At 51.4% G+C, this 21,303-nt stretch overlaps 1 protein-coding gene across 2 annotated transcripts in view; it reads right to left on the bottom strand.

The window, feature by feature from the left end:
- Window positions 1–21,303, bottom strand: part of DSCAML1 (DS cell adhesion molecule like 1) — a 343,174-nt gene that overhangs the window by 84,669 nt on the left and 237,202 nt on the right. For both annotated transcript variants that reach the window (XM_077112787.1, XM_077112788.1), the window contains exons 4-5: window positions 8,371–8,517; window positions 2,193–2,471 (exon numbers count right to left, since the gene is read on the bottom strand). In XM_077112787.1, coding sequence (XP_076968902.1) covers window positions 2,193–2,471; window positions 8,371–8,517 — 426 coding nt within the window. The remainder of the gene's footprint in view (window positions 1–2,192; window positions 2,472–8,370; window positions 8,518–21,303) is intronic.

The following is a 21,303-nucleotide window of genomic DNA, read 5'->3' as shown; positions in this document are numbered from 1 at the left end:
TCACTGACCCCCAGCCGGCCCCTCTCCTGTTCTCCATGGGGCTCGGGGTTCTGTACAGGTGGCTTTGGCCTACTAGGAGCTTGGGATCCCCAATAAGGCAGCCTGCAGGAGAGGGGACTCCTCAGACCTGTTTGGGTTGGGGAGCAGTCATGCTCAGCTCTCCCCAGAGCCTCTGCATGCTGCCCAGGAAATGTCAGTGCGCATTGAGGCAAGTGGTGTCCTGCTTGTCCCTGTCACCAGCCAGGGCTGCCAGGGCTCTGTGTGCCCATCACTCTCTCCTCATTGCCCCTGCATGGGCTTGGTGGCAGGATGGAGGGTATAGAAAGCATTGCTTTCCTCTCCACAAACCTGGCAGGGAGGGCCTGTCAGAGAGGGTGGAAGACAGAGAAAAGCCATGTCCCTTCATCTGGAGGGTGGTGGTCCAGCCTACAGTGGGGTGGGCTGGGGGGCTGAGGGTGGGAGGAGAATCAGGTGCACTTCTGCATCCAGGAGCAGTCACTGTCCAGCTCTGTGCGTGCGCCTGGATGTGAGGATGGAGAAGTGTGTGTCTGCATATGTGTATGGGTGCCATGTATATATACTTTGGTGCCTAGGGAAGTGGGCATGCGGCCCTCACTGCATACATGCCTGTGTCCACGTGTGTAAGGACCTGTTTGCTTGTATGTACTGGGGTAGAAGCTATACAAACCTTGCTAATTTTCCAAGGCATTGGGGGTATGCTGTCCTCCTGAACTGCTCTATGAGCCAGAGTGAGTGAGTGTGTGTGTGTGTGTGTGTGTGTGAAGCAAAGGGTCATATTGGACTAAACATTTCTGGCTAGTGCTCAGGGAAAGAAGAGGGTCCCAGCCCTGGTCCTTCCATCTGCCCTCTTTGTGTCCGGGGCTGGTTTGCATGTGAGGAAACGCGCAGTCTCGGGGAACAGGGCCTTCAGCATTATAACCTAAACTTTTGCATTGTGTACAGTCCCTTCCTGGAGCTCTTCTGCTCTTCAGGCTTCACGCCAAATTTGTTTGAGGAGGACCTCTCCCCAACACCCCAGATAAACTCATTCCAACTGTCAAGGCCCCCTTGATGTTGGGGGAAGAGACTGGGTGCATATCTGGGCTGGGGGAGTCAGGATGCCAGGCTCAGAAGGCCAGGGGCTGGGCTCTGCTGGGGTCCTCTGGCCAGCCTGAGGGTCACTGAACTGCAGCTCGGGGCCCATGAGTGGGGGGTGGGGGTGGCAAGGTGGAAGGACAGCGTCCTTGGTCACCTTTGGACGGCCTCCTTCCCACTGTCCAGGTCAAATGACTCTCATGACACCCCTGGGCACAACGTCAGGGCCCCTGCCTATGGCTGCCCCGCAGTGGAAGAATTCCCCAGTGGTCTGGCAGCCCCGGCTGCCAACATCTCCCCTTCAGAGGACAGCAGAGAACCCAGAGTCTCTTCATTTTGCAGATGGGGAGCCCGAGGCCAGGCCACACAAGCAAGAGGCAGGGTCAGGGCGGGGCCAAGGCCTGACCCTAGGTCCCCTGAATCCCCATCCATGGTCCTTTCACTGACATTAGCCCCTCTGCCTCTACCTTCTCTGCCTGCCGGGGGCGGGGGGCCTCATCCAGAGGGGTCTTCTAAGGCCTCCTGGTCCCCACACTGACTCTCTGGGTTCCTCTGGCTCTGTGATGGGGGACCAGAGCTGATCTCCAGCCGGCAGGTGGTACTGCTGATTCGGATGTTTACACCCAATGTTTGATCTGATTGATCAGTGCTCCGACCAGTTATTGTTACATATTCTGAATGTCACCTGGGATGGCATACATTATGTCCTCCCTACGTGACATGGATTAACATCAGCACATCTCCTCCCAATGAGCCAAGAAGCCCTGTCTTCGTGATGAGCTTTTCGCCATCACCCCAGCATCCCACCTGGAGCTGATCTCTGGAAGGCAGGAAGGCTGGGATTATTATCCCATTTTGTAGAGAAGGACACTGAGGTGATGATCCGTGGTTGTGTGATTTGCTCAAAGTCAGTGACTATCTGAGAAGCCAGAACTGAAAGGCGGGTCTTCTCATTTCAAACCCAGGGCTTGTCCTCAGACACCAACACCTGCGACCGGCCAGAGGCTGGGAGGCTGCTGCCCACCACTCCCCTCCCTGTCATGCCTTGGTGCTCTTGAAGGTCACTGGGGGCTGGGAAAGAGGCTCCCCCTACTCACCGATGACCGTGAGGGTGCCTGTGGCCTCTGCAGAGCCGAAGGTGTTGGTGACCTCGCAAATGTAGGTGCCGCTGTCCTCCGTCCGCAGGTCACTGATGGCCAGACCCGTGACACGCTTGGTCCAGCGACTGTCCGCCGGGAGGGGCCGGCCGTCCTTCAGCCAGCGGATGGCAGGGAGGGGGTAGCCCGAGGCTGTGCAGGGCAGCTCCACAGTGTGGCCGGCCCACACCTCCTGGGAGTGGAAGCCGTCCAGGATGGTGGGGGTGGACTCGGCCGGGTCTGCAAGGCAAAGAGGGTCAGGGAAGGAGAGCGCCTGAACAGGAACCTGCTGCCTACTGCAGTTAAGGAGCAACACCCAGTGTGCTCCAGGCGGATGCTTCGGGGAGCGCTCACCGGGTTTCCCTGAGCCCCAGATTCCGGTGCAAACGCTCCTACTCAGGCCAGGCTGAGCCCCTGAGAGCCTCGGTAGGGAGCAGGAGCTGGCAGGAGGAGAGGGCATGTCTGAGACTAGGGCTAACATGACAGACAGATGGACAGATGGAAGACAGAAAAGCAGAGCAAGAGAGGCAGAGGAAGAGAGTGGGGGAGAGCTCCTTCCACATGCATAAGCCCTAGAAACCCCTCCAGACTTAAGGGCGGTGACCCCCTGCCATGGAAGCACCAGGACTATTGCAAAAATGCAATTATTGCAAAGTCTCAGGCTGGGCCTCAAGCTAACCTGGAGGGCAGGGAGAGCCCCCAGGTGGAGGGAACAATCTGTCTGCTTCCCCACGCCAACCAGCCCAGTCTCCTCCCACCTGTGAAATCTAGATAGACTCAGAAAAGCCCAGCGCATTTCCATAGGAACCCCGGAAGGAGTAGGAAGTTAAACTTTCTGCAAGCCCTACTCCCCACTCTGACAAATCTCTATTTTGCATCCCCAGCTCAAGAGAAACCAGTGACTGCTGGGGCCCGTGTATGAGTGTCAGCCCATTTCTGAGGATGGCCTTTTCTCTGCTACAGCAGTCTGGTTCTCACTGGAAATGGCCTCCCTGTGGTTTCCACCCCCTGGGGACCTCCCCTGCTTTGAAATCTCCTTAGGACCCCCTTTACCCGTAATGCACAATCCATACTTTTTACCTTAGATTTCCCTGGTCTAGCCTGCGCTATCTTCCCTCCACTGTCTCAATAATTTCCCACAGGCAACTGCCCCATCCCCACTTTGATCAACTCCTGTTCATCCTCACAAACAGCCTGAACATCACCTCCTCTGGGAAGCCTCCCCCAAGCCACTCTCACTGCACTCCCATGGAGTTTTCCTTTCATTTTATTTTCAAACAATCTTTAAGGAAAAAAAATCCATTTTTTTTAAAAAACAGCTAATATGTGCACATGGCAAAACTTCAGGAAATAGACAATATTCAGTAAAAAGTGAGTCTTCTGCTCACCCCGGCTGCCAAGCCACCACCTTTCCTTCCCTTGAGGCCCCCCCGTGGCCAGCTCTTCTGGTGATGTGGCACTTTCTAACTTCCGTGAAGACTGGGAGCCCCTTGAGGCCAGGGCGGTGACTGATCCGTTGCTGCCCCTCCTGGGCTTGGCACAAAGCAAGGCCCATGGCCATGGAGCCATAAATGTCTGTGGGGGGATGAATGGGCACTGGCCTGATTTTTCTGGGTAAAACCCCACATTGCAGAAACGTGTGGGTTCATAGAGGTTACAGCTGGCTGAGGGACCTTGGAGGGCGTGAGGAGCTGAGAACCCTGCGTCGGGGCAGCTGCAGTGGTCGGCCCAGAATCACCCTGCAGGGTCAAGGCCGGAAGCCAGTTCCCTCCCGTCACTAAGTAGGGTCCGAGATGGAATAATCTAATACTAAATTGCCGACCCCCCCCTGGATCCTCCTCACCAATGGCGAGCCTGTGTCCTCAGCTCATCTCCCTAGGAGAGGGCCTGGGCTAGGAATTCCCCCTTCTGGGAGAAAGACTTTCCGGGAGACGCCCTGCTCTCTTCCCACCTTCTCTGCAGTTCAGGAGGTATCTGTGGGTAGGAGAAGGAGCCCCGGGTGCAAATCCCGACAAGCTGCGTGGTAAGCTGTGTCTTATGAACGCTCAGAACCGGAGTCTCCTGCTCTGTACAGTGGGGGTGACAACGCTGCCTCCCGATCTCACCAGGCTGTTGTCTGCAATCAGCGCAAAATGTCGGTCCGCGCGCTCTGCAGGCGCCCCCTCGCTATGCAGATGCACGGGACAATTGCTATTCAAGAGCCCACCGTCCTCGCTGCCAGATCCCGCGGCCTCGCCCCCACCCCTCAGCCCTGTGGGAATGGTGGGGATAAACAAACCCAGTGCCAGGGAAGAATTACTCAATGTGACACTTAATTGATGCAAAACACACAAATTCCCTGGCACACCGCAGAATTTACAAGTGGAGGGGCCGGCAGGGTGGTGGGGGAAGGGGCAGGGGAAGGAAATTAATCACCGAGTCTCAGGCGTGAAATTAAATTCTGAGGGAAAGAAACCTCTTTCATTACTCCGGAGCAGAAGTAAAATGCTGCGGCGTACACACGGCAGCCGCCCCGGGGGGATCGGGCAGGGCTGGGGGAGACAGCTCCCTGGGACTGGAGCTGGGTGGCACCCCGGGCACGCGCTGGCGAGGCTGCTGGGAAGCACCCCTCCTCTGCGGGTTTGGACAGGGTGGGGAGGACTGGCTGGGAACCCGGCGTCCACTCCTGGCTCTGTGCTGGGTGAACCCAGGGACATTTGCCCAGTCGCTCAGCCTCCCTGTTCACTGCTGACCTGTTTTCTAAAAGCAGAGGATGATGTCCCACCCATTGGGTTGTCATGGGGGTGCAGTGAGTTGTTACTGTGCATGAAAGCTTTTGGTAAACTCTGCAAAGCACCTGGATGTACTGAATAGTTATTATAAGGCTGTATTTTGGGGGCTTAGATTATTCTTGCAGCTGCCTCCTCTAATTCAGAAAATACAGGAAAATGAAAGCTGCCCCTTCCCAATGCTTTGGAAATGCCATGGAATAACAGTGCAGTGATAATAGAATAACAATAACGGCTGGACCAAGGGTGACAGCAGCCACTCTCTGAGCACTTCCTATGTATCAGGCACTGGGCTGAGCTTTTTGCCTCTGTTATCCCATTTAATTCTCACAACAACCCAGTGGGGTACATTTTGTCGCTCCCATTTTACAGGTGAGGAAGGTGAGGCTCGGAGATATTATTTTATGTCACGTGGGAACAGCTTGTGAGTGGAGGGGCTGAGATTGGAGTTTTGGCTTGATTCATTCACCCTTTTCCCAGTACGTCTCGTCATCTCCTCCCCTCTCCTGACTTTAGCAAACATTCGGTGAGCTCTGCCAGGGCACCCCCCAGCTGCATCTCCTAGTCCTGGATTCCAGCTGCCCACCCAGAGCTCCTGGCCAGGGAGGGTCCACACCCCTCCCAGCCTCCAGCTCCAGGAGCTCATAGGATCTGGCAATAAAAAGTGAAACCTCTCAGCTGAAACCAATGCCCAACCTCTCCCAGCCACCCACATGCTGTTGGGACTGTCCCTCACCCCAACTCTGGGGTGCAGATCTGAAGTCTGGAGAGGCTGAGGGGCCGGTGAGGCTGCCAGTATTCCCTGCTGCACTTTCTCCCTCCAGTATCAGTTGCATTTTTGCCGAGATGAGCAGATTGCAGATTGCCTTGTCACCTCACATCACATCAGGGTCCCTGTCCCTCAGCGGGACCCCCTCCCCTCGGTTCCCTTCCCCTCGGCTCCCTCCTTTTGCCTTCAGATCTTTCTCACTCCATTACTGCTGTCTCTTTCTCTCTTCCTTTGTCTCTCTCTGTGTGTTTTTCCATTCAGTTATTTTTTTTTCCTGTCCTACGTCTTTCTCTCTCTTTTCTTTTGCCTGTCTCTTTTTCTGTCTGGGAATTTTTCTATCTGGTGTCCCTCCCTCTCCTTCCCCCACCCCGTCTCCTCACAGGCTAGTGGCAAATAGAGAGGAGAAGGAGAAGGGGTGGCATATTCTCCAGCTTAAAGAATATTTTTTGAGGGGCTCCTGCCTATACCCTCCAAAAGCTGGACATCCAAAGGAAATTAGCAGGGGCAAAGGGCCAGATGTGGAGGAGAAAGGAGCAGGCCCAAAGGAGGCAGATTTTCTGTGCTTTTCCCATATTGTATGAGAAGCATGCAAATGAGATGCAAAATGCTCTGCAAATAAGTCCTTATAATTTGGAAAGGAACCACTTCCACATGTTTGAGAATTGGGGGCCAGATTCCAAAGTGAAGCGCAGGGCTTGTCTTCACCCCAGCGGACAACCCATTTTCCCATAGCAATGATTAATTCTGGAATATTCACTTATGTACCTGCTATGTGCCAGGCACAGGGCCACGTGCTGGAGACACAGGAGTGAGTCAGGGAGCCCCTGACTTTCCTGGTCTTGCCTCCAAATGTGTAGGGCAAATGAGGGGGTGTCTGGAGAAAGTCATTTGCTGGTCAGGGAGGTCCTCAGCAACCCCCCCCCCCCAAATGTCAGAAACAGCGTCAGATTGATCACCTAGTATATTCACCCCCAGGCCCCTTCCAGAGGCCCAGAGAGGTTCCTGATTTGCTGGATCTGCTCTCAAACACAGGTGATCTGACTATCAGTTCCCCCTCCTCCCAAAAGCCACTTCAATCCCACCTTCTCAAGGGCAGAGATTTTCGAGTTTCAGGTCTCAAACCTTTAGGAGCTTGTGAAATCCACTTGGTGAGATGCAAAACCATTATTTAAAAAAAATCGAAATAGGATAGACTAGAATGGAAAATACCAGTGTGCCTTGCCTAGATTGTGATAAAAACATCTGCCTGTGGGTTGCTGTCAAAAGAGCTTGAAAAGCACGGCCCCAGAAAGCCTCCCTTGAGTGCCTCCCCACGTCCCTTTCTGAACTCTGTGGCTGGGCCACGTGCATGGCTGCTCAGTCAGCCCCTTTGGTGACTGAGGACCTGCAGTGGAAAGGACCTGGGGTCAGTGGCCCAGAGTTTGAATTCTGGCTTTCCCTCCTACTGGTTTAACAGCTCCGTCAATTTTCTTGGTTTCCCTAAAATGAGGTTTTCTCAACTGAGAAAATAGGGGGGACATGCTCATCTCAAGAGTTACTATGTGATTGTGAAAACCGTGTGTCTGATGCTCCTTTTGTCTACGGTATGGACAGATGAGTGAAACTTAAGGATTAAAAATAAATAAATAATAGGGGGAACAAATGTTAGAACAAATTGAGTAGATTGAAATACTAATGATCAATGAAAGGGAGTGGTAAGAGGTATAGGAAAAAAATAAGGGGGACAAAGGTTTAAATATATTGGGTAGATGGAAATACTAGTGGTCAATGAGAGTTGGGGAGGGGTAAGAGGTGTGGTACGTATGAGTTTTTTCTTTTTTCTTTGTATTTCTTTTTCTGGAGTGATGCAAGTGTTCTAAAAAATGATCATGGTGATGAATATACAGCTATGTGATGATACTGTGAACCATTGATTGTACACCAAGTATGGGATGTTTGTATGTTAAGAATGCTTGTGTTTGTATGTTGTTCTGGTTTGTCAATTAAAAAAAAAAAGAGTTACTATGGTGCCCAAAGGACCACAAATGAATGAAATCCCTGGCACAGAGGGGGATTCAATACATACTAGCTTCCATCCCTCTCAAGAACAAGATCCTTTATTCAGTTTAGCAATGTCTTCATTTGTAAATTATATTCTGCCTACTTTCAAATGCAGTGGGGTGGCCTACAACAAAAAATACACAAGCACTCATTGAGAAAATAGAATCTTTAGAAACACTTAGGAAATACCAAAAAATTCCCCGCAATCTCATCTAATAGTTACTACGTTTGAACACCAGATTTTATCTGAGCTTTCTGGCAGCAAAAGCGAGAGAAAAAAAAAAAAATAGGGGAAAGGGCTGATGGTCCATAATCCTTATTATTTGATAAATGGAAACCTATCCGTATTTTAAGAGAATGAAGCTTCCTCGGGTACAAAAAAAAGAATTTATCTCCTTATATGAGGGGCACCCCAAACCACGCTGGACAAGGGCTTCCCCAGTGGTTTCGGTACCTTTGCTCTTCACTGTTCTTCTCTGAGCCTCTGCGCACAGCTGCCTTCCTGATCCTGACCCCTGACCCCTGCCCCCAGGCCCCGCCTCCCCCAGCCAGCTCAGCCTACCTGTCACGGAGAGGCGGGCCCCATTGCTCTGCCGGGTCTCCCCGCTGTACTTGTGCTTGGTGATGCAGCGGTAGGTGGAGAGAGCGTCCTCCTTCTGAACGTCGGAGATGTACAGCCCACCATGGTAAGTAATAAAAAACCTGTTTTCTGGAGACACAATCAGGATATGGTCCATTACTCCCTGGGCTGGGCACCTCTCCAGGAGCAGTTTGGGTCTGCAGTTGGCCCTCTCCCAGGCTAATGCTGTTGCCCAGGGAGAGGAGGTGAAGGGAAAAACAAGAGGGTGAAGTTGGTGCTACCTCTAAGGCAGGGGAGCATCTCTGATAGATGGAGATTCTCCACATGCAAACAAAATGACGATAGAAATTGTCGTAATTCTCCTTTAAGTGAAGATGCTTCAGGGTTTAATGCAAGAAGTTGAACTTAAAAGTCAGAAGGAGATCTGGGTTCTAATCCAGTTCTTTCATTTATTAGCTGTGTGACCTTGGAAAAGTTACTTAACTTCTCTGATCCTGATCTGTACAATGGGTGAAAATAGTATTTCATAGGGTGGTCGTATGAATTAAAAGAAATATTAAGGTTATTCTATAGCAAATGCTCACTCAGTAATATTAGACCTCATCTTTCCTTCCTTTTTTTACAGTTTGCAAGGCTCTTTCACATTCATTGTGTGTTTACTCTTACAACTGTTTGCTGCATCATCTCTATTTTATAGAGAAGGAGACTGAGACTCAGGGTGAAGTGATCGATCTCCAATCACACAGCCAGGAAGTGGCAGTGCTGGACTGGGATTCAGGTCTTCCCATATCCAGCTTTTCCTCTGTACTAAGTCAAATAGAAGTCTAAATCCTTCTCTTCCAGTTTAAATCATTTATTAATTCAACAACTAATTGCTAAGGCTGAGCTGTACTAGAAGAGGGGACGTGAAGGTGAAGGTTCACAGTAACAACTCCACAGTTCCTGAACACTGATTAAGTGCAAGGCAAGGGGCTGGCACTGGGGCTGTACATTTTCCAGCCATCTTCACAGTCACGACTGCCTTTTATAGTCAGGACTTACCAGGAAGCTAGAAGGACAGGCAGGAAAACAACCATTTTGCTGATCACAACACAAGACACAATGCAAGACTCTGAACTTCAGCTTATCTGGGCTGGCTGAAAAAGGGAAGAGTGTGGGCCCGAGAGTTGGAAAGGGGCTTGCATTGGGCTTCCGGACTCCCTAAGGTCATGGCAGTGGCCTCCCACCCGAGACCAGGCCAGACTGAGATGAAGAAGCCAACTTTGGATCCTTCTGTCTCCTCTCTAGGGGCTCAGCTGCTTCTCTAGGCAGACAAAGAGGACTCCAGGGGGCTGTTTCCACTGGGAGGGGGCATTGGAATCAGGAAAGTGACAGCGACGTGAAAGAAAGCTGCAGGGTGAGGGCTGAGCCTATAAGGAGAACCCCAACATTGGAATGTCAGCCTTTCATAAGGAAACATTTTGGGTGTCCCTGTGGCCTTCAAATCTTATTATTTAGGAATCTGCTTCCTCCCACCTAGAGGCTGAGTGACACCCCTCAATCAACGACAAGTCCTCTGAGTCAGGCTCACCCTCTCATGGGGAAGCTTCTGTGGTTTCCCACTCCTTCAAGCACAAGCCCACAATTCTCAGCACCGAGAGGCAGGAGCCTCATCCATGGCCACCTTCCAACAGCGGAAGCTGTAGAATTCCAGGATTGCAAAGTTGAATGTGCTTGCAGCATCTCTGAGAAGGGGTTTTCCAGTCTTCATCTGAATATTTTCGGGGCTGAGGAACTCATTACCTCACTCAACAGCTCATTCCAAAGTCTATAGCTCTGACTTTTAGAAAGATCTTCTTTGACCACAGTGGTCTCCTTGTGACTTCTCGTTCTACTCACTGGAGCCCTGCAGGACCTCTAAAGCCTTGCTTCTGACTTACCTCCCTCACACACTGGAAGGCAGCTATAATGTCCTTTGACTTTTCTTCAGGCTAAACAGTCTTAGGATTTTATTTTTAATAGTTATACATTCAATACAGCTTCAGACAGCTTCCCCTTGGTCTTCTGCTTCTGAAAAACCTTTGGTTTACCTCCCCTTCTCCTAACTGCCTCTCCCTCCCACCCGACACTCCTTCCTTCCCTTTTTCTTCCGTTCGTTTCTCTGCTCCACTCTACACTTCTTTACATAGATCCAGACCTGCCATGTGTTAGGTGCTTTGCTAAGTGGCAGGATCCAGCAAGGAGTCTTCTGACCAGGGCAGAATAGAGCAGGGCTATAGACTTCTAGCCTTGAATTGCATTACCTTTTTGTAGGGGATGCGGAATGGAGAGGCTGCCTCATTATACTACTGCCTCACTAACTTTGCAGTCAACTAAAGGCCCTTGTCTTAACTCCATCGTTCACTTCTAGGCTCAGATGCCCTGCCCACCCTTGGACAACTGGCAATGTGGACCCAAGTCTGGGACATCACACTGATGCCCGGGAAGCTGCATCTTGTTGGGGATGATCTCAGATGGTGACTTGGCCACCAGGCAGCCTGACAGTCCTCTGGAAACCCAGAGCTGTGGACCAGCTCCCCTCCCACTTCTTACATTACAAGGCCCCCTTCCAATGCAGTGGATAAAAGATAGAAAGAGGGAGGGGGCAACCACTGCTGAAAGTCAGAGAAGAGCCAAAGGGAGCACAAAGGAAGCCTGGCTCCCCACCGGAATCTGCATGTGTTGTTTTGTCTCCATGTTGTGACATCCCAAAGTCAAACGCAGAAGCTCTCCCATGATTCATGATGTAACTGGGACTGGAAGGCAGAACTATTGGATGGTGTTGCTGCCAATCAGAAGTAGGGAGGTGGTGGTAGGGGGTGATCAGACACCCAAGAGAAAACAGAAAAGAACAAACAAACGAAACCACTGGTAGCAGCCCACAGGTGCTCCCACCTGGACAGCTAGGACTTCGTGATCCTGCAGCTCCCAGCTCCCCATGGTGAACGGAGAACTTGGCCTTACTGGAGTTTTAAGCAAGGGGCTACAGTGATGGTGGTGGGGAGCTGGGGTTTCTATAGCAACAAGCAGCTGCTGCATCTGATGTTTCACATCCTTCATTGTCCTCATTTCCCCCCTTCCTCCCCCCGTTTTTGTGCATACTTAATTGCAGTAACATTTTCAGACACAGTGTATTGCTCCGCCTGAAACAAAGGCGGGCTGCAGCCAAGGGGATGCTCAGTGCAAGAGAGGGGAAGGAGAAATCAGGGGTATTATGTTAATCCCCTCGGGGGGGGTGGGTGGAGATGGACTTGTGCAACAGCAGTTCTGCATGTTTGATGAGGATGGGTCCTGCTGGGAAGGCAAGGCGCAAGAGGCCTGTGGAGTGAGTGTGTTGGGAAGTGGGGGAGGCACAGCCAGCTGGCAGGGGACTCAGCGGGTCTGGGGCCGAACAACACGGCTACCCTCCCAAGTTGGCTCTGGGGTGGTGCCCTGGCAGTTTAGCAAGCTCAGTCTCTGCATCCCATATGGAACCAGGGGTCTCTGGAACCACAGAGGAATAGCTTCACACCTCCTTGGCTCCTCCTCCTTGGGGCAGGCTGGGTCCTCCTGGAGGAGGAGAGAGTGGCTTTCAAGGCATCCAGGCCCTCTGAGGTCACCCTGAGGCCATTTGGTGATGTGAAGGGTCATTTTGGTTGACATCATAACTGCAAGGTACTGATGCATATAGGGGTCAGGGGCAAGGGGCTCTGGACATCCCACGGTACCCTGACCAAAACAGTCTTGAGTAACAAGGAGCTCTTCCATCCCAAACGCCCATAGTGTCCCTGTGGGTTTACACTGGAAGGTCATTTTCTCTGATGTCCCATGACCAGGGCATAGCATCAGAGCAGCTGTGTTGAACCGTAGGCCTTGCCACTGACACTGCTTGGCTGCGGTATCTCAAAGCCTGTGGTCTCACCTATGAGCAAGCTGATGACTAGGAAAGTGAGGTCGTGGTTAATGAATCCTTTTCTTCTTTGTATTATTCCCACAAATACTCTGGCCTGCTTAGCCCACCTCTTTCCTGGTGATGTAGAATAGGTTCCTGGTTTTGTTTGTTTTTTTTTTCTTTTCCTTAAGCTAAATAGTGTGTTGGGCCAAGAGCTTTATATATACTAACTCATTTAATCCCCACAACCCTTTGAAATGGATGCTATTATTATTACTAACTGAAGCACAGAGACTCTAATTAACCTGCCAAAGTTTACACAGCAAGGAAGTGGTAGAGCTTGAACTGTTAGTCGACTTACTGCGCTCTTCTAAGAGAATCTCCTAGAACAGCAGCATCTCTCATAGGGACATGTGGTCAGCTAGCCTCTGGTTGGTTGCTTCTGTCACTGGAGTCCTTACTACTTGTGAAAGAGTGCTCTTCCTTTTAGTTCTGTTGGACTCCGTTTACCAAGTTTGTATGGAGTATCCCAGGTCCTGGATTTAGGGGAGTGATTTTTAACCATATCTGTACACTAGATTCATCTAGAAAGATTTAAAAATTAATTTCAGAATTTCTGGGGGTGCAACCTGAAAATCGGTGTTTTTGTAAAAATCTCTTGAAGATTCTGGTATGCAGCTAGGACTGGGAACCACAGGATTTGATAGACTTGTAAAAGCCTTTCCACTCTGACAATTGATATCTCTGTTCACACTAAATTTGTCTGAGGTCCATTTTTTCCTTCAGGAAAATGGAAACAATAAGTAGTACTTACGACCCAGGACTTTTGGGAGAATTTGATGAAATACCCTGTGTGAAAGTCCCCAACACGTGGGGGTACTCATTACGTGCCAGTACAAGCTGTTCAGCCCAAGCGGACCCCACCTAGGAAGACGAAGGGCTGAGGGCAGGCTGGGTTTGGGGGCCTCGAGGATTCTCAGCTCCTCCCCATTTCCTGAACATTCTCTCCTTCCCACCTCGGGAATTGGGTCAGAGAGCAGGGAGCTTGGAAATAAAGCGGCAGCCCCCCCTTGGAGATTCTGCAGCTCTGAACACAGGTGTTAAGGGAGCTGACTACATCTTTTCTGTCTTCTTTTAAAAGGTCAGAGAGCTGGGTCTTGCAGACTCCTTGGAGCTGCAGGAGTCATGGAGAGCTCATTGATAGAAACTTCGAGACTCCTGGTGGCCCTGGCAGGGCTGGACAGATGGGCTTGGAGGAGGTGAAATTGCCCTCTGCAAAGTGGGAGACCCTGGTTCTGCTCTCAGGGGGGAAAGAGGGTGTGTTTGGTAGGGAGAGGGCGGCAAACAGAGGTGGGGCACGGGGGCTGAGGGGTTAAAGGAGTTTGTGAACTGGACAGCTCCCTCTCCAGACTTTGGAGCAAGGGGAGGGAAATTTCTGAATGAAGTAGGGGAACTGGAGCTTCCTAAGTGGCCTCCGCTCCTTTGGCCCCTGCCCCCTTTATCGACATGCAGCCAGAGAGCTGTTTATAACCTATGTCAGCTCGCCTGGCCCTTTGCTCAAAACCCTCCGATGATTTTCCATCTTATTCAGTGTTTACACTGCTTTTAAGCACAAACTAAGCACCCTAAAAATTTTTTTAGAAAGAATGAATCAGCGAACATTCCCAAAACTCTCTGAGGTAGTTTTATCTCCACTTCACTCATGAGAAAACTGCAACTCTGAAAGGTCTGATCCCAGGTTGAAATTTACCTCTTCCAGGAAGTCTTCTTAGATTAATGCACTCCCATTCCTGAGCGTTTTTACATTTGTTAACCTTCTTACCACTGTTTCTACTACATCCAATCAAACCTTCAAAGCTAACTATTTGCAAGCATTCAAAAGTCAAGACTGTAAAAAGATAAGGAATGAGTGTTTTTGTTGGGTAGTGAGTTCCCTATCACTAGGGGTATTTAAGGAACACTTGGTTGAGATATTGTGCCAGGGGTTTAAGTATGGAATGGGGAAAATAAATCGGATCATCTTTAGGGTAATTTTCTTCCCATCAATTCATAAATTCATGACTTAAAGGATGTTAGAGGTACAAAGCTCCTTGGTCACTGTCTCCTGTGCTGGTTTTACAATCAGAGTGTGTGTGCCTGCGAGTGCTCATTCCCCACCCTAGGGCCTTTGATGCTACAATTCCTTCTGGGTCTGAAATGGTCTTTCTTCGACTCACTTCCAGCTTCACCCAGGAATCTGCTCAAAGGCCTTGGAGAGACCGTTGCTGACCACTCTGTTACATTTAGACTGTGCCCTACGTCCCTGCCAGAAAGTCTTACCCTGCTTTATTTTCCTTTAGAGCACGTGTTTCTCTCTGAGACAAGGAGTTATTTTGGTTCACCATGGGATCCCAGTTCCAGAGCATGGCTGGCACATAGCAGATGCTCAGTGAACATGTGTGGAATGTATGCGTCCTTGGAGGCTGGCAGTGGTGGTGAAGCCACGACAGGAGGTGAGACAGCTGCACCTCCAGCCTGGACTCCTGTCCCAAAGGCTTGCCTCACCTGGGGGTCTTGCTCAATCTAACCACGGCTGTCACCTTGCAATGGTTTGGACACTTTGATCCTTGCTTTGATTCCCCATGGCACAGCCCAGGCTAGGCTGGGACATGAAAAGCACGACCGATGGTTAGAAGCTAAGAAAAGGAAAATAAACAAGTGCAGGCAGCAACATGAGCGCAGGTGACCTGGATTGCAAACTGTGACTAACTCATCTTCAGAGTGAGGTCACACTCCCCAAGGGCTCCTCAAACCCAGAGTGGCTGGCCCATGGAGAGAGAAGGAAGCGGTTTCGTCCTCTAGCTTAGAACTGCTTACCCTTGCCCAGAGGACAGAACACTACCAACGGAGGTCTGCTGCCTCTAGGAGGCAGGTACACCAGAGTCCCCCAGCCAGCCTTCAGACAAGAGGCGCACGATACAGCAGGGGGGATGGAGTGGCCTTTTGCTCCTCTGAGGACACCGCAGTACTACAATTAAGTCACCTTGGGTGGTTTCATCTCTGTCTGCCTTAAATCAAGCTCAATTGCTTATATGTCAGAGGTTTCCATAGCGAGGGCCTTTGAGAAAGGAAACCTGTGTCCGGGGGCCTACAGCCATATACAGCCCCTCTCCAGCTCCCTTGGGCCCCTGTGTAGGTACATTTTGCCTTGGGTTTAGAAAGAAGGATCCTGGCTTAGTTTTACAAACTCAGTGAGAAAGACACCCCAAGGTGCACGGAATCAATGGACACCCATGTGCAGAAATGCTGAGCACGTCACATATGACCTTCATGTATGTCCCCTCCTTTAAGCTTCAGTACAAACCTATGTTTTGTGGATGAGGAAACTGGCTCAGGTTTAGAGACTTGTCCAAGTCATACTTCTAATGATTTAGTGGAGGAGCCAAACCTGGGTCTGCTGAACACAGACGCAGAGCCGTTTTCCCCAACCCAGCTGCCAAGAGAGTGTGTATTGCAGTTTAGAAGAGATTTTGACCAACTGCTCCCCATGAAGTAGACTTCTCCACCTCTTTTAAGCCATGGGCCAGTCCTTTGGTCCCTTGTTTCTTCTTCTGGAGTCTTTGCTTTCCCTAGCCAATGGGTGGGTGGGCAGAAAGGGTTATGGGGGTGGGGGTGGGCGGGACCCATTTCAGAAGGCATTACTGTTGCTGAGTGAAATGATGAATGATCCCCCTTTTAAGTCTGGTGAGGAATGACATAAGAGGTCTGGGGAATGATGCAGTTGTCTGTTTTGGGAGGGCTCAGATGCTGATGCTTAGGTAGCAAAGAAACCTTGCCATGATCAGGTGCCATAAGTTAGTGGAGGTGTGATGGTGGGCAAGTGGCTGCCTGGGCCTGTGAGGGGATGTGGTGCACGTACCCAGTGGAGGACTGGTGTGCACTGGTGTGTGCGTGCTGGGTACAGGTGCACAGGCTTACAGGTTATTGCAGGGGACAAGGAAAGGGTTTGCAGCTTGGGGATGGGTATGTTCCAAAGGCTGCTGTAGTGAGTCCTGCATTCAGAGACAAAAACTGGGGGTTTGAGACGCCACCTATCAGCTGTGTGGCTTTAGGAAAGTGCTGGAACCTTCTTGGACTTCTCTTCACTTAGCCCTAAAGTGGGGCTATAACTGCTGTTTTTGCTCAGCTCACTGGGTTCTTATTTTGTGGTGTCTGTGGGACAATGTTTATGAGCGGGCATTGTAATGTATACTACATAGTACACAGGTCCAAGGAGAAGTTATTCGCATGATATGAATTGTGTAAAAGCACGGGGTTTGTGTCTGTACACTTAGGTGTCGGAACAGGTATTCACTACGGCATGAGTATTGCTTTTCAGCTCCTGGAGTCAGATGCCTTCCTGAAGCAGGAGCATCAGAAGCTGAGGGAGGCATTTCCTGCTCTGCTGACCACCCTCCCCGCTACGGAGAAACTCCCAGTAGGGAATGATGGGAGGTGGGGGCTGTATGGGGGGAGGGGAGGAGATGGCACTTGACATCAAGACCAGACTTTGCCCAGGGTGGGAAAGATCATTCAGTCTCTGTTGAAAGAGAAGAGAGACTCAGCCTGTCACAGCCCAGATCCCTTTCACTGGGGCAGTCTCAGGATGCCAGGGCCTCCAACTGCCTTGATTGGCCCCCAGGGGCCTCCCAGTTCCGAAAGAGAAATTGCAATCGATACAGGTAACCAGTTTCCGCTCCATCCAATATAGATTTATAAAAACAATGTGGTCAGCCAACAGCTCAGAGCCCACGGATAGTTCATGAGACTAATGAGATAACTGGCCCTGGCCATCAGGGCTGTTCTTTCCTCCAAAGCTATTTGCGCTGTGGGGCAGGATGGCTGGGGCTGATCGATACTCCCTGGCTGGTGGGAATCGGCCTGTGTCCAGAGATGCCAGCACCAGGGCAGCCTGCAGGGAGCTATTTACGGGAGACTCTGCAGGGCGTCCTCCTTTCCTCCCTTTCTCTGTTGGTCATGTTGAGGAGGAGGAGGGCCCTGGACATCTCGCCAGCCTGGGTTTGCAAAGCCCAAGGGAAGTCAAGGCCCTTTTCATCCTCATCTCCTCCCCTGGCTCTGAACTCCTGGGATCACCAGCCCTCGAGAGAGATTTGCAGCACAGTGGAAACTACACAAGATGAGTCCGGGTCTTGGATTCCAGTCTTAACTCTTGCCCTTGCCGGCTCTGAGTTCTAGACCATCCTGCACTGCCTCCTCTGGAATGGAAGGTTTGGGCACGCTGGTCCCCATGAGCCTTTCCCATGCCAGCATTCTGGAGTCAGGGCCCACCTTGTGAAGACGTTAGTGGGGAATGGAGAGGACGGCAGAGGGGGGATAGTCCTGAAGGCCACAGGGTACCACACTCTGTTGGGTTCAGGGAGCAAAAACATGAGGGATGGGGAGACCCAGCTTGAGAAACTTCTGTGTGCAATGGGTCCCAGAAACTGAGGGAAGCAGGCAGCAAGCTGAAGGCATGGGGAACCAGTGGGCAGGGGAACTGGCCCTGAGAATGGGCCTTTTAATGCAGGCAGGGCCTCATCTGTACCTCCAACAAAGACTCAAGTCTGCTCCAACACCTCATCTTACCCACGAGAGTCACACTAGCTAGTCTGGGTCACAGTGTAGCTGCCAAGAGAGGCCTCCTCTTTTCTGGCCCATTCACTGCTCTCTCTGCATGCAGCTAAGATCAGACCAAGTGAATGCGCCTGTGTCAGGAGGTGGGATGGATGAGAGGCAGGCTCGGGCCACGCTGGCTTATCCCCTGGCATGTGGAGCCTGATTCTTGGCCCTGCCCCTCTCTGTAATGAGAGTTGCGTGGGGAGCTGAGCTAGAGGAGGGTTTAAAATTTAATAACCCTCATGTGGCAGGTGACAAGTTTATTTACCTGCTTCTGGGCACTGGGGGTCCTGGGTACTTGGTGGACACCATATCCCCTACCCATCTTTATAGTATGACGTCAAGCTGGGATGGGGCTTGGCATGCCTGGCTCCTGATGGGTGGCACAGAGCTTTCCCGGGTGCCCCTGGGAGGCTCTGGGGAGCAGGCCTGTGCCCTTCCTCCCCCCACAGCCACCCCATAGGAGAGAGAGCTAATGGCCAGAGAAGACATGGAATCATGGGGCGATCCTAATATTATCCTGCCCTCAGGGGGTTTGACTTAGTCTCAGTTTCTCCTGCGAAGGTGGAGGGTCCTATTACCTGCTGGCCGGAGGGACTATCCTGTCTGAGGCTGATCAGGCCCTCGGGCCAACTTAGCTCCAGAGCTTGGCTGACTTTGAACTAAGTGTGCTGCTGGCAGCCTCCTCATGCCTTATGCACCCGCCCAGCCACGGACTTCTAAGGAGGATTTGCTTGAAAGAGTGCCACAGGCTAGAAAAGTCATCTATGTGGATCTCTTCTCTGGAAACCCAGTGCAGGGGCAGGCATGAGGGGTTTGAGAGCACTGGGCGGGGAGATGAGAAACCTGCCTTCTAATTTGCTGTGTGACTTTTGACAAGTTTCATCACCTCTCTGGGCCCCCGTTTCCTCAAAGGATGAACGAGGGGATTGAACCATTCTATCTATCTCCTTGCCAAGCTTCCCTTTTCTGTGATTCTATGATCTCGCTCCACTTGGCTGTGGAAGAGCAAAACCTGGGGGGACGAGGCTTGGGTTGGGGTGGGGGGCTTTTTCTCCTTTGAACTAGTTTTCAGTTGGAGAGCCGAGTGGGTGCTGGGCACAGGTGCCAATATTGACCCAACCCACCTTGGGTCTGAGTTATCTGCATGGATATGATATAACACTGCCCCACCCCAATTTCTGGATTCCCAGTTGGATGCACTGCTCTGATAGTACCGAGCTGTCACCACCCCGCATCTCCATTTCTGCCTGTGAAGGGCTCAATCAGGTCCTGCCATCTTCATCTTTACCGTTTGGGCTCCTTATGAGATCAGGCTGCTAGACAGGAGGTGTCTGAAGGACTCAGGTGGGCCTCGGTAGTTGACAGCATGGTTGGAGTCAGAGGGGTTTGGGTCTGAATTATGTTCCACTTTCTACCTGGAATGATATTGGGCGATTGATCCCCTCTGAACCTCTTTCCTGTAAGAATTAAATGAGTTAACTGAGTACGCCCGACACATTGCCTGCCACCTAATAGACAGCTGTGAGTATTCAGCACCCCACCGAATGAATGAATGAATGAATGAATAACTCTTGTAAGTGGGGGACTCAGGACCTGGTTTGGGTCTCTACCTCCAGGTTGGGCTCCCCCCATCCATTCCCATCGCCTTCTAACTGCCCACAGATCCATTGCTCAAGGAGGCAGAAGGTTGTGGATTTCCAGGAAGGGACTGAACTGGGCCCCCTGGGCCCGGCAGCTGAACGCATTAGGCAACTGAGATGCAGCGGTGGCTCATCATCCCCCCTTCTCCCCAAATCCTTTTCTCTAAACACAGCTCTATCTTTCTCTACCCCAGGATTAGCACACATCTCTCATTCTCCTATTGCAACAAGATTTTATTTCTAATTATGCTGTAATAAAACTGGAGCGCTCCCAGGCTTCCTTTCAAATGACTTGTACACACACTGCCGATTGGATCCTCCTCGCTCCCGTTGTAATAGCATCTCCCTGACATTCATTAGACATGCATGAGAGGGGCGCTTTAAGAATAGAATTGCATTTAAATGGATTTGCTGAGAGAGGAAGATGAAAAAAGAGAGGCGAGGTGGCGAGAGGGAGAGGGAGAGAGGTTTGTTGAACAAACTATGAAAACAAGATGCCATAATAACAGGGTGCTGAAATAAGCCTCTTTATGCCCAGTTCTCCTCCCGCTCCACATGGCAGAGCCCGGCCGGGGGTGACAGCCTCCAACCGCACCCCCCCACCTCCAATCTCTCTCCCCGCTCCCCCTCCCCCGCATCCCCCATTTATGTTAACCGCTGGGGGCTTCGTTGCTCTTCGCCCCGGTATGTCAGGTGCTCACGGTGGAGTGGAAAGAACTGATCTTACATTTTGGGAAAGCTGCCTGGCTCCGACAGAACCCTGATGGTCAGACAGCAGCAGGGTGGGGGTGCTTCATGTGTCCTTGGGCCCGGGTGAGGATGGTGCCTGCTTTGCCCAGGCACCTTGCCCAGCAGTAGTCCCCACTTAGGTGTGGCCCCACCCTCCGGCTCCCCTCCTGAATGACCACCCCCCCTCAGATTCTAGGCAGCTGGATTTTTCTGTTAGCCTGGGTGGCCCAGCAACCAGTAGATGCAGGGGGAGTAGGAGATCCGATTTGATCCAGAGCTTGGCCCTTGTGGAGCCAGCCTTGCACCCTGCTTGACCTGCCACCCCCAGCTGAGCAGGCTCTCCCTTAGCAACCTGGGTGTTTCATAAAGGCCACGGCTGCTGCCATGTGTTGAAGGCCTACTATGTGCTTGCACCTACTGTGGGCTCATCTAATTTGTTCCCCTCACTCTATAGCCACATCCTGTTAAAATATATACCTGATCATGCTGAAAACCATCCCTTAGCTTCCTATTTCTTTTAGGTTAAGGTCCCAAATCCTTAACTGGGCAGCCAGAGCCTTCATCTGTCTCCTTGCCCCAAGTGGCCCCTCTCCCAGTCCTCCTTGCCTTCCTCTGGGCCTCAGAGGGTCCCTTTCCCTCAAGGCTTCCCCAGAAGTACTGCTGCCACTCGGGTTACCTCTGCCTCCTCCCCAAAGTGCACTCTCTACCCACTCCTCAGAGCACAACTCAAAGCCCTGTCTTCAAGAAGACCCTCCCTGCCAGTCTCTCTGTCCTTTGTCCTCCTCCTGCATGTCACAACTGTGAAGAAGTGTGTCACGAGTCTTTAAAGTCCTGCTTGCATCTCTGGAATGTAAGCCCTTTACGGGCAAGGCATGTGGATGGCAGCCACTGCCATGTTCCTGGGGCCTGGCTCTGTGGTAAAGGCTCAGCCATGACAGCATGGATGCTAGACATGCAGCAGCACTCCCCCGATGGCTTGTCTAATCCTTGCTGCAGCCTTATGGAGGTAGAGGTTTGTTT

This window comes from Tamandua tetradactyla, chromosome 8, assembly GCF_023851605.1.
Source record: "Tamandua tetradactyla isolate mTamTet1 chromosome 8, mTamTet1.pri, whole genome shotgun sequence".
Lineage (NCBI taxonomy): Eukaryota > Metazoa > Chordata > Mammalia > Pilosa > Myrmecophagidae > Tamandua > Tamandua tetradactyla.
Note: the sequence above shows the minus strand (reverse complement) of the source record. Positions and strands in the feature narration are given on the sequence as shown.